At 40.6% G+C, this 13,436-nt stretch overlaps 1 protein-coding gene across 1 annotated transcript; it reads left to right on the plus strand.

Annotated features, from left to right (window-relative positions):
* Positions 1 to 543: 543 nt before the first annotated feature.
* LOC123996804 (growth/differentiation factor 6-A-like) lies at positions 544 to 7,802 on the plus strand. Its single transcript, XM_046300512.1, has 2 exons — positions 544 to 1,062; positions 5,212 to 7,802. Exons 1-2 carry the CDS (start codon positions 711 to 713, stop codon positions 6,102 to 6,104), a joined length of 1,245 nt encoding a protein of 414 aa, XP_046156468.1. The 5' UTR covers positions 544 to 710; the 3' UTR covers positions 6,105 to 7,802.
* Positions 7,803 to 13,436: the final 5,634 nt, after the last annotated feature.

Raw genomic sequence — 13,436 nt, forward strand, 5'->3', positions numbered from 1 at the left:
ATATATATATATATATATATATATATATATATATATATATATATATATATATATATATATATATATATATATATATAACCGAGGCTCTTTGTCTTGAAAAGTCTAAATTGCATCTGTGACCTTCGTTAGGGATGTAGAACATCGCCCCAAATAGCTGAACTATTGCTAAGGTGTAAAACAAAATGGCCCCAAAAAATGTGCATGTTTGAAATAAATCACTGTTCTTCATGTTTTCGTGCATAAAAGTTTATAGGGGGTCTTAGATAATTGGGTACATTCATCAATATAGGCCAATAGGCTACTCTGTCAGCTGGGTTGGAACGTTCCATGACCTCTGCTCTGTTGAAATCTTTGTCCACCTCTTGACCTTTGTCAACGTGTTATTGTACCTTTAAACTTGGCATCCTGTGGCGTAACTTATGGCGGTGAGACACGACTCCTCGGCCGTCGGAGATGTCTCTTCCGTCTCAACGTCCATAGAAAGACTGGGAAAAGTTCTCCAATAAGTAGCCCACATGAGCGTCTGCAAGTGGGCGTGTTTCTCTGTTGATTCGACAGTCTCGGCTCTTGTGCGAGGGCGCGAACGCACTTTTCTGGTGAGAAGGGAACGCAGAAGTCTAGCTCTGACGCGCAGTCTATCTTCAGCTCTTGCTGTCTAAAATCGCTTCATTGTGGAGAGGGCTTTGAAACATATTTGGGACACTACCACCATGGACGCATTTCAAGCACTATCGTTATATATGTTACTGATCTTCATTTGGAATATGCCATGTTTTCAGTCAGCTGCCATCATATCTCCCTCTGTGCCAAGGAGAAACAAGGGAGCCAAGATCCTTCATGATGGACAAAGGTCAACCAAATTTCCCAAAGAGATCTTCGCATCTTCACCTATCTTAAGCCATCACGGAGAAGACTTTAATAAGGACGCAATTGTGCCCCACGATTACATGCTCTCCATATACAGGACGTATTCGGCTGCAGAGAGACTCGGACTAAACGCAAGTTTTTCCCGCTCCTCAAAGTCTGCAAACACCATAACAAGTTTTGTGGACAGAGGAACAGGTTGGTCACAACTAAAATGACTTAGCTATGTAGTCTACTACCGTTGCTTACGACCAAAGTGAGAATCTTGCTACATTTGTTCTTGATTTGCACACATCGCCGCAAGCCATCGTATGCATTTTTTTTTACTCTGGAAAATAAAGCCCCTTTCACAATAACATCAAGTATTAATTTTTACAATGTCTCTCTTATTGAACGACATGCTGGAGTTGCAAGTTGAAATGTGGAACAATTGTGTTCCTGTTCTACTATTGACCCACAAAGACTGCCATAAAATAACCACATCAAAATAGTGTGCTGGCCTATCACTCGATGGCGCAGATTTAGATGTGATCCAATCTAAATATGTAACAGCTTGAATTGTAAAATGTACCATTAATTAATGCATAAAACGATATTTCACAAGCTAAAGTGCAATTATCTTGTCAGCCTCAAAGTTATTTTAGGTGCACTGGAGCTTTAGGACCGTTTATGAGGGACGCATTACGTTTTGTTGTCGCATTCAGTTCCATTTGAGCCCTTGGGACACCGTTTAAAGAGCCATAGGAGTACGTCAGTTTTGCAAAGTATAAAGTTATATTAGACTTACATTGACCCCCAGGTTACACGACAATAAAACACTAATTGAGGCCCTATCTAAATGAAGGTAGTAAATCATTCTCTATGAGTCCCCGCTTGCACCAAACCCATCCTGTTCAAACCTTGCCTTGTCGTCAGACTAGACTCAAAACAGGGCCAAATTGAGATAATCATAGGAAAAGTTATATTTCCACAGAACTTGTGCATTAATTTAAACATTGGTGTTGGACTCAGTGAACACGTCAAACAGGAAATTACAGTTGGCTTGCATCAGGACAGGAATGAACATTTTGTGTTACAGATCGTCATGCCATCAGTGCAATCTGTATGGCCAACTCTGCAGTTAATAAACGGTTATATTTGAATGGGTTAGGGTGGGCTGCAGGTGGTGGGCTGCAGGTGATTAGGGACAGTTAACTCTGTAACCAAGTGATTTGACGGATTTGATTAGACAAACAACGGCAGATAAACACCAACAAACCGAACACATGTAAGTCAGCGTTATCTTTAGAGGAGAAATACAATCAGTTAACGTCATTATTGGCATTATTTCCCATCTGTAACATGTGAAAAAGCCTCACTTTCCCCCTGATTTTGATTTGATGTGTCACTGGCTCTGACCCTTCTCTGGACTCTCTGAGGGTTGCTTAGCATCGAACCGCTGATTGGAGTATTTGAACTCGTGATCTAATTGAGTGTTCATGTCATAACATATCAAATACTGTCTATTCTCCCATAATGACCCAGCTCAGCCAATGGCACATCACCAAAAACAAAGGGAAAAAATGTAAGACCATGTCCTTCGCTACGAAGTGGTTAGTAATTTTACTGTGTACCTCGCTGTGTGACCGCCACTTTATCATTGCTGAATTTTTTTATTTATTCCGTTCTCTCAGCACATTGGTGGTTTCTGTTAAGATTCTACCAGGCCATCGAGTGTTGAGTTATATTGTATAATAGACTACAACATACTCTTTTTTTGCACTTTAAAAACGACGTTTGTGCGTAATATTTTAATTTTGCGTTTTTCAGCTATTACGCACAGCTGTTTTTTGGTACGATAGACGACATTCTTTGTATAAAACTGAAATATTTTATATTGTGTCGCTTCTCCCCTCTGCAGGTAAAATGAAAACAATTTATGCAAAACAGAATAGGAGACGTCCCTACGTTCGTTGTGGTCGCAAGGTCAGACAAGAATAAACCAAATGTATGAAAATGACTTTTGGCACTTGAAGTAACTCATTAAAACGCAGATGGTGCTCGCTGGCCTCGGAAGCCACAGCACTAGAAGTCTCTCTCTCTCTTTCGCTCCTCTCTTCGCTCTCTTTCTCAGCCTTTAGAAAGTCGCAGCCTAATACATAGAGGAAAGCGTAACATCAATGTTCTATGTTGTCCACAACCTCAGATAATACAACAATAGGCCTGACATAAGTGGTTGACGCCGTATCGTTCCTATTTTGGTCAGATAAATATGTAAATTACGCACAGGCTCCATTATGTCCAAATGTTTAAATTTTCGAAGCAAATGAGGTGAATCGAAATGCGTATCTTAATTTGTCGAATCATATCTCAAAATCAACAAACTGCATTGTCAGGTTATTTAAAACAGATTCGCGCTGTAACTTAAAGTCAGCATAATCAGGCCAAGCACTTTTGAACCGGGAATGTTGTCGTTGGCAAGAGGAGATGAAATATAAGCGGGGAAGTATTTTAATGAGGAAGAGGGGAATTCAGAACTGTTAATTATTTGGTGACCTTGTATACGATTTGTTTGAGGTCTTATAAAAACCCTTAATGCAGACCATACGCGCAAAGTTACTGAAACAAACACAAGGTTTCACTCTACGTTTACTATTAAACTATGCAGGGTTCACAAAGGGGGGAAAGTATTGGCAACCAAATTCAAATATCTATTTCGAATAAACTCATATTATTTTGAATTATGGCATCTATGTTGGATTTATAGATTAATAGCCTATACACATGGAGCAATTGTTTAGGCCTAGAACAGGCTACCCACAAATGTTGTTTTTATTAAGGAACACATTTTCCAGTGCATTTAATTTGATGGACGGAATCACATTTGATTGATATTTCCCAAGACCACAGGTTGATCTGTCTTATGTATGCCTAGTATATTCCTGTTATCGTGAATGCTGAAGAAAATCGCACTGTGTTTGGGCAACACATTTTTTCATGGTAGCCTTCAAAGTAAAACAGATTCGTTTTTACTTCAGCCTTTTTGAGCATTTACCCTATTATGTCTATGTATAATTATATTTGACTGATAAAATATGACAAAAATCCAATTGTCTCGTAAGTAATCGAAAAATCTTTAGAAAACTGTGTTTTAAAAGCTCTAATGTATTTTATGAAACCTTGGGTTTTAGATATTTAAAAAAACACTGCATACCGCCAGTAAACCTTTTACAGCAGAAATTAACAATATTACAATTTATATGAGAGCACATTGCTTCGCTGGGATCAAATATGTGTAGCCTGGGCCTCGTGGGTCTCGAGCAGGGAATAATATATTAATTGTGTATTGTTCAGTTGAGTGTACAGTAACCTATGTCGCCTTCGGTCGGTTGAGTCTGGCAGAATCCCCTCCCGTCATATCACTAGCCCCCTCGTTTCTATGCTCCACAACTTTGATAATCGTTTCAGAAGTAGTATTTCCCAAGCAAAGAATAATTAATAAACTGGTTTGATAAAATAGTCACGAATTTAATCAGGCTCTTCGTTTAGTGATGATAGACCTACATTGAAAAAGCAAAGTATTCTCTGAAGTGATTCATTTGGGGTGTTATTAGAAAACAATAGCATACATTAACATACAAAAATGATGATACGATTCAATGGACAATTCAATTGAAGCTTGCTTCCGAATTTCACATTTCTCCCCATAAGAATTAAAATACATAGGCTATATTTCGAGTCTTATCTAATAGTACAAATTTACAACATTTAAAGTACAGGGCAAATTTATAGGATTATATGCTACTGAACGGTATTTTGCACATCGAAAGTGTATCAAATCCAAAAGGACAGTGTGTGTGTGTGTGTGTGTGTGTGAGAGAGAGAGAGAGAGAGAGAGAGAGAGAGAGAGAGAGAGAGAGAGAGAGAGAGAGAGACACACCGAAAGAGGTAATTGCCAGCTGTTGTATTATGATCATAGGCTTAGCCTACCTTACTAACATGGAAATAAATTGATTCAAACAGGCGACACCTTATAATATTAGGCATAATGGGCAAATCTAAATAATTAATGATTATGGTAGTTGTTATGGTAGTTGTTCTGCTAAGTTTGCATCTGTTGATTATTGATGTTAAGAGTGAAGATGGTTATTATACAGTAAATTATAATGCACCCTTTCTGCTCAGAAATGACGTGTCAGTCGTAGTTTTGTCTCAGCTCGACTTTTGAATGGGCACTGACAAACAAGAAAGAAGGCCAGTGGATCTGGCCTTTTTGTGAGAATGTGAACCCTCCTCCTCCCACTCCCTCTCCTGAACACTGTACACCCTAAGTGAATCTGACTGCAATTATTTCTTTTTATCTTGCAGACGATCTCTTGCACTCTCCTTTGCGAAGACAAAAGTATCTGTTTGATGTCTCAACCCTTTCAGACAAAGAGGAGTTGGTTGGAGCTGAATTAAGGATATTTAGAAAAGTACCCGGGGATTTGCAAACGTCCCCGACAGGTCTCTATGACATTCAATTACTCTCCTGTCGATCAGAACGGCTACTGGATGCAAGATCCCTTGATCCTCTGGATTCCCGAAAACCAGGATGGGAGGTTTTGGACGTGTGGGAAATGTTTAAAAACCGGCATCACTCTGCCCAGGGGAGCCAGCTTTGTCTCCAGCTCAAGGGCACTCTTGGTAAATCAGAAATGGAAATCGATTTAAAACAGATGGGATTTGACAGAACCGGTCGAACTCAGCAAGAGAAGGCCATCTTGGTGGTTTACACCAGGTCCAAGAAAAGGGAGAACCTGTTCAACGAAATGAAAGAGAAGATCAGATCTCGTGGATCGGGGAGCAGGTCGGAGGAGGAGAGGGGCCTGCAGTTCAAAGCCAGGCGTCGACGGAGGACTGCATTGAACAATCGGCATGGGAAAAGACATGGCAAAAAGTCCAAATCTAGATGCAGCAAAAAGGCTCTGCACGTTAATTTCAAAGAGCTAGGGTGGGATGACTGGATCATTGCGCCATTGGATTACGAGGCGTACCACTGTGAGGGCGTGTGCGACTTCCCTTTGAGATCGCATTTAGAGCCAACAAACCATGCCATCATTCAAACTCTCATGAATTCAATGGATCCCAATAGCACACCTCCTAGCTGTTGTGTTCCCACCAAACTCAGTCCCATCAGCATTCTTTACATAGACTCGGGCAATAACGTTGTGTACAAACAGTATGAGGACATGGTGGTAGAGCAGTGTGGCTGCAGGTAGCGTCCTTTTCTTCTGCGTATTTAAACCCCGCAAAATCAAAGATAAGTCACTCGGTCCAGGTCAGGATATGAAAGCTGTGGCATATCTTAAGCATATAGACCCATGCGTTCTTGCCATATCATGGTGCGCCTAAACTTCACTCAAAAGGGATCCGCGAGAGACATCATTTGTAGCGTAGGCCTATGCAAGCATATTTATTTTTGATCAAATTTAATCTCCGTACAATCTCACATAGTCTTAGATGTCCAATTGTTGTGTTAAACTAATACCTACTCCTAGCCTACATTTGCGTCCATCTGATATGTTTTTCAAGAGCATAGTCTATTGTTTTGCGAGGCCCGGACATGGATAGGCAGGTCGTCATAAACCATTAGTCCGCAGTAGAGGAGTGGGTATCAACATACTAGTGATATGCTATTATTTTTTATTTTTCTGAGCAGACTTGGAATTCTTGATGTTCCATCAGTGGATACTGTCCGAAATGGGCACAGTGGAATGCACCTGTTCAAACTAGGCCGCAGTCACGGGATAGCCCTTGTGCATTGTTGCAGCTCTCTGCAACGGTCTTCTAAAGAGGACTCATTTGTAGTGGGTGTTTCCAGGCTCACTGCCAGTGTCCAGCTGAAACTATCGAGCTCTTCTGATGCGTTATCAATCGGCCCTAGCACCCCCCCTTGCCAATCTCTCTCTTTCAAATCTATTTCTTTCTCTCTCTCTCTCTCTCCCTCTCTCTCTCTCTCTCTCTCTCTCTCTCTCTCTCTCTCTCTCTCTCTCTCTCTCTCTCTCTCTCTCTCTCTCTCTCTCTCTCTCTCTCTCTCTCTCTCTCCCCCCTCTCTCTCTCTCTCTCTCTCTCTCTCCCTCTCTCTAAAAGGTGAATGTAATCTACCAAACACACAATGGGCGCCGAGGAAAAGAGATAGCGCAGATATGCCTACAAGAGATTTCCCTGTGCGTCCTGTGTCATCAGAATGGAGTGCGCGCTCGAGTCATCACAGCCCTCGGGCAACGAATGCAAGACTAAACAGACGATTCTTAACACGAACATGGACATAGGCATTCGTATTGTGCCTGCCATTGACAGCTGACTGTATTTCGATGACTTGCTGAAGGCACACTGAAAGGCAGTTGGACCCGGTTGCGCACAGGAGCACGTGGGGACACCAAAGGCCAAGTTAAATAATCAAGACAAACATTTGCATCTTCAACGTCTGCATCTTTACTAAAGGCACTTCCACAACTGACTGCGCCAATGTCATGTAGTCAGGAAGAACACCTTTTTTTCATGATAATCGACTGACCAGAAAAGACTCGCAAACGAGATATTTAAATGCACATTAGCTTTGAATGCACTGCTGTTCATTATTTGAGCTGTAAATATTTGTATAGTTAAAACTTTACAAGTGCAACTTATGAAGAAATGACAAAAGGCATTTCTTTGTAAATGTACATACTTTAAATGCACTCAAATCGTTATAATATCTATTCTATAATAATTTTATTAATTGTGATGTACAGAGTTTCATGATAATCATATATTTCTTACATTGACGAGAGTAATTTAAGCTGTATAAAAAAATGTTGAGGGTGAAAATACCATTATTGATGTCTACCTCATAATTACCTAGGTTCTGAGTTCTGAGGTGCATTCAACTGTGTTAAATTCTTTTTAAATGATATATGAAATTATACATTTATATAGGCCAATATATATATGTATATATATATATGTATATATATGTATATATATATATGTATATATATATATATGTATATATATATATATGTATATATATATATATACATATATATATGTATATATATATATATGTATATATATATATATATATATATATATATATATATATATATATATATATATATATATATATATATTAATGGATATTATTCCACACTATTACTGTACTAATAAAGTGAAGAAAAAAACATCCAACACTCTTGTGCTTCGGATGACTTAACTCCCCCCTATAATTAATTTCCCAGAAATCTGTGAGTTGATCCTCTGTGACAGAGAGAAAACATCGTTTTTAGGTGATTTATAACTCTGCTTGTTTCTAATGAAGTTACAGATATGAATCACACTAATTACAGTACCTAACGTTATTGTACATATCATGCTAAATCAAGTGGTCTACATGGATTTGATTTGAATAATGGGAAAAAATTCACACTTCAATCAGGCCTCAGGCATTTTTTCATGTTGACCAAAATAAGAAGTGAGAAGAATGTCTCCTTTGATCATTGGATTATATTAACTATGGAAAAATAATCACTTGTTTTACCCTTTCTTTCAAAGCCTGTATATAAGCAGATATGCCGTTTGTTTGTATAGTGTTCTGTTGCTCAACCCTTATCTATGCATATTTCATTAATATCAGTCTTATCGGATCACAATGAATCCACGATGTACTTCCAAATTTTAACCATTAAATGTGCTTGAATTACAAAACTAGCTTTTAGCAAAGCATGGTGTTTTATTTCTAGCAGGGGATACAGATCATTCTACCCATGTAGGATTATAGTTAGTGCTGCTGGTTACAGCACCGAAGCGCTTGACATTGAGAGTTATAGTTGTTGTAGAACTCATGCAGTAGAACTCAGTGTTGGTGGCAATGGAGTTCAGCTTCCTTTAAAAATGTATGCAATGTAAACAAAGCATACATCTTTATTGGTAGGAGTTGATCTACAGTGCCTTCGGGAAGTATTCAGACCCGTTGACTTTTTACACATTTTGTTACTATACAGTCTTATTCTAACATTGATAACATTGTTGTTTTCCCTCATCAATCTACTACACACAATACCCCAGAATGACAAAGCAAAAACAGGATTTTTAGAAATGTTTGCTAATTTATAAAAAATAAAATATTGCATTTGCATAAGTATTTAGACCCTTTACTCAGTACTTTGTTGAAGCACTTTTGGCAGTGATTACAGCATCGAGTCTTCTTGGGTATAACGCTACAAGCTTGGCACACCTGTATTTGGGTAGTTTCTCCCATTCTTCTCTGCAGATCCTAACAAGCTCTGTCAGGTTGGATGGGGAGCGTTACTGCACAGCTATTTTCTGGTTCCTCCAGAGATGTTTGATTGGGTTCAAGTCCAGGCTCTGGATGGGCCACTCAAGGACATTCATAGACTTGTCCCAAAGCCACTCCAATGTTGTCTTGGCTGTGTGATTTGGGTCGTTGTCCTGCTGGAATTCAGAGGTCCTGAACACTCTGGAGTAGGTTTTCATCAAGGATTTCTCTGTACTTTTCTCCATTCATCTTTGCCTTGATCCAGAGTAGTCTCCCAGTCCCTGCCACTGAAAAACATCCCCACAGCATGATGCTGCCACCACCATGCTTCACCATAGGGATCGTGCCAGGTTTTACTTCAGACGTGACGCTCGGGATTCAGGCCAAAGAGTTCAATCTTGGTTTCATCAGACCACAGAATCTTGTTTCTCATGCTCTGAAAGTCCTTAGGTGCATTTGCCAAACTCCAGGCAGGCTGTCATGTGCCTTACTGAAGAGTGGCTTCCATCTGGCCACTCTACCATAAAGGCATGTTTGGTAGAGTGCTGCAGAGATAGTTGTCCTTCTGCATTTTTCTCCCATCTCCACAGAGCTCTGTTAGAGTGACCATCGGGTTCTTGGTCACCTCCCTGAAAAAAGGCCCTTCCTCCCCTGATTGCTCAGTTTGGCCTAGCAGCCAACACTGGAAGAGTCTTGGTGGTTCCAAACTTCTTCCATTTAAGAATGATGGAGGCCACTGTGTTCTTGGGGACCTTCAATGCTGGTTCCCTTCCCCAGATCTGTGCCTCGACACAAGTCTTTCTCGGAGCTCTATGGACAATTTATTTTACTTCACAGCTTGTTTTTTTCTCTGACATGCACTGTCAACTGTGGGACCTTATATAGATAGGTGTGTGCTTTCCAAATCATGTCCAATCAATTGAAATCACCACAGGTGGACTCCAATCAGTTGTAGAAACATCTGAAGGATGATCAATGGAAACAGGATGCACCTGAGCTCAATTTCGAGTCTCATACAAATAGTCTGAATACATATGTAAATAAGGTATTGCTGTTAGTGTTTTGAATATATTTGCAAACATTTCTAAAAACCTGTTTTCACTTCGTTATTATGGGCTATTGTGTGTAGATTGCTGAGATTTTTTATTTATTTGATCAATTTTAGAATAAGGCTGTAACGTCACAAGATGTGGAAAAAGTCAAGGGGTCTGAATACTTTCTGAAGGCACTTTAGGCTATGATTGATGGTACTGTGTAGGTCATGAACATATTGGAAGTCATAGGGCTCTCTGATTCAAGCCACAGGATCATTTAGTGTTTTCACTAACATGTAAACAGACAATGAGTGTCATTGTTCAGTGTTTTGCCGGCTCAGCGCGATGCTAAAACTATGTTAACATGTGGTGGCCATTCAAGTACAAGGAAATGCATTGACTGTCACTGATATGGTACTGAATGGATGAACCGCAGCTATTTCCCAATGAATTAGTCACCCCCCTGGGTCAAGTTTACTTAACACTTTAATGTTTCCCAATCTGAGGATGAAAAAAGTTTGAAAGCAGGGATTGCTTCCATATAGGCTATCGACCTTGGCCTGGAAACAATTAGGAAATGACTTTGAAATGTTATACGTTGTCCAGGCTCTTGTACAGTATCATGTCACTCCCCGCATGGTTGCTGGGGGAAAGAGAGGACACTAAGTGCACTCTTTAGTTGCCACTGCAAATGACTGACACAACAACGACTTCCCTGAGCAAAAACCAAATGGCCCTTCAGGCTATGTCTGTGTGTCAGCATTGAATAGCATCAGGATGCTATGTGGCTAATGCTAGGTCCTACTTGCTAACTCCCCTAAAGTGCAGTCCGTTGGTGATACCCATAGCATGTTGATACCTTACTAGCAGACGTGCAGTACAGGTTTAAACACAGACACAGGTCTGAAAGGAAAGACATAATGTGTGTGACAAGTTGACTGCCATTAGTCAAATGTCCTCTATGCTCTTACCTTACCTGTGAGATGGCGTACGCTGCTTCTGTGAAAAATGAGGGCTTGGAATTTCAATTCCCCTTACATTTTAGGTCCCGTTATTTTATTGCACATGCATTATATATCTGGCTGGGACGCTGGGTTGATGGAGGACGTTTTGAGAATGGTTGCATGCCGATGAAAAGGAAGGAATGCTTTAGTTTCGTCGTCTCCATCACTCACTCGTTAGCTTTAATGGTTTCATAAAGAATAACAGGTTCGTCCTCATAGTTGCATAATTGTCTTAGTCACCAGTATGGCGAAGCCATTCCGAGAGAGTGCCTTGTATAACATTTCTATCTAATATATTTATTTAACCAGTGTTGTATTGGCAAAGGCACAGCTCCCTTTTCATCAGAATATGCGGAGAATGTTTAACACAAATAGCCTTGACACCCCACATCTGTGGACCACCTCTTCATGGTCCATGCTGATGCTTGATAACAAAGTCAAGATCTACAATGTGTTTCTCCAAACCGTCCGGGAGTCTCTCCAATGTCTAAAAACACAAGTTGGCTCCAATAGAGATAGACATTTCCCCCATACCTAACCCCACTGTTATCAGTGATGTCCTCATAAACTGTGCAGTGAGGAGATAAATCAAACTTAACATTTAGGCTGCAAGCAACTTTTCAGTGAGTATATAGGGAAATGGGCATAGTGAAATATGATATAATTTTTGTTAAGTATGAGAACTCTCATTGTGATTTGTTGAATGGCTGCATTTGGGATGCAGAGAAAGGGAATGCTGGGACAGTGCAAAGGCCTGAACTCAAACTGTTCATGACACTATTGATGACATCAAATTGGAATTTCTTTATCATGGATTTTCAGTGTCTGTTTCTCCTCTCAGATAATTCTGTTTATCTCTGGAAAGAGATTCCTCCTTATTCCTTCATCTAATAGAGCCTGGCTGGGTTGTGGCTCATTCCCCAACCTCCCCTTTACCTCACAGGCCAGTGCAAGGTGGTTTCTTTCCCTATGAAAGAAAATAAATACTCAGAACCCCAGAGTGTGTGCGCGCGCACACAAATTGTGTTGGTTTAGAGTGTACAAGTATATTTGAATGTGAGAGTGAACATGCATGTATATTGTGTAATGTGTGTGTGTGTGTGCGTGTATGTGTGTGTGTGTGTGTGTGTGTGTGTGTGTGTGTGTGTGTGTGTGTGTGTGTGTGTGCTGGAGGACAGAAGGACAGCAGCATACACAGATGGGCAGATGAGTGCTGCAGAGTAGCGGCAGATGCCTGGACTGACCCCCACTGACACCCTGCATTGAACCAGTGGCCTGCACACAAAGGCAGGGGCAGATCCAAACATTAAATATACTTGCTTGTGCCTTAATGCCAGAGGTCCCATTTTGTCCATATACTTCTTTTCCTCTGAGGCAGACAGTCGAGCGTGTTGAGTGGGGCAACCAAGAGGGAATGAGAGAGAAAAGAAGAAATGATTGAACCCTTTTCTATCTATCATGATTTTAACCTTTATATTTCCTGCGATTGACTCATAAGAGACAGTGATGCTGTAAAGAGAGGTGGTTGCCCTTGGCAGCTGCTAAGTAAGAAAAAAAAGGAAAGCACAGGAGTAGCATAACAAAGGACTATGGTGTTCCCTCTGATGGGGCATCTGCTGGGCTTCTTTTTTCTCCAGCCCTGCGGAAGGTTAGCCAGGACCCTCTGTGGCCCTATGGTAGCCCACCCTACCCCACCATCAGGGGTACCATCAGGCCATATGGGGGACAGACTGGCGGACACCTCCACTTCCCTGCAGATCACCTGCTAATTGTATTACATCACACCCTTTGAGGCCCTCTTCACTTTACTATATATCCTATCTCAATATCCCAAATCAAATTGGAGCATGGATAGATTTTTGCGAGCGGTGCTGTAAATTGGGGTGAGGGAGGGGCGTTTGGAAGACTTGATCCCGGGGGAAAGGTTTTAAAATAAAAGCACTGACTGAAGACTCCACCAGAAACAGAATGTCAATTGGGTGATGTTGATTGATCTATATGGGGGCACCTTTCAAGCGCCTGTTTATTTTCTCAAGGAATGTCCCAGAGTGCCCTTTCATCTCTCTTCATCTTGTTGCTACTAACCAGGAGTATGTCTCTGACGGTGAACTGTCTTATTGCCAGGAAAGCAACATTTCCTCAAATTGACAGTGTACCAAAGGCTTAAGCACAGGCGTTACCGTAGACATATAAGCATATGCAAATAGATGCACCTCACTGAGCGCTTGTCCTGTGTGTGTGTATAGATAGTTTTTT

Source organism: Oncorhynchus gorbuscha, linkage group LG15 (genome assembly GCF_021184085.1).
Source record: "Oncorhynchus gorbuscha isolate QuinsamMale2020 ecotype Even-year linkage group LG15, OgorEven_v1.0, whole genome shotgun sequence".
Lineage (NCBI taxonomy): Eukaryota > Metazoa > Chordata > Actinopteri > Salmoniformes > Salmonidae > Oncorhynchus > Oncorhynchus gorbuscha.

Bases quoted from the DNA above. Each gene is read 5' to 3' on its own strand.
- LOC123996804 (XM_046300512.1), top strand. From the start codon at position 711: ATGGACGCATTTCAAGCACTATCGTTATATATGTTACTGATCTTCATT. The intron at 1,063-5,211 runs GTTGGTCACAAC...TTTATCTTGCAG, and splicing joins TTTTGTGGACAGAGGAACAG to ACGATCTCTTGCACTCTCCT.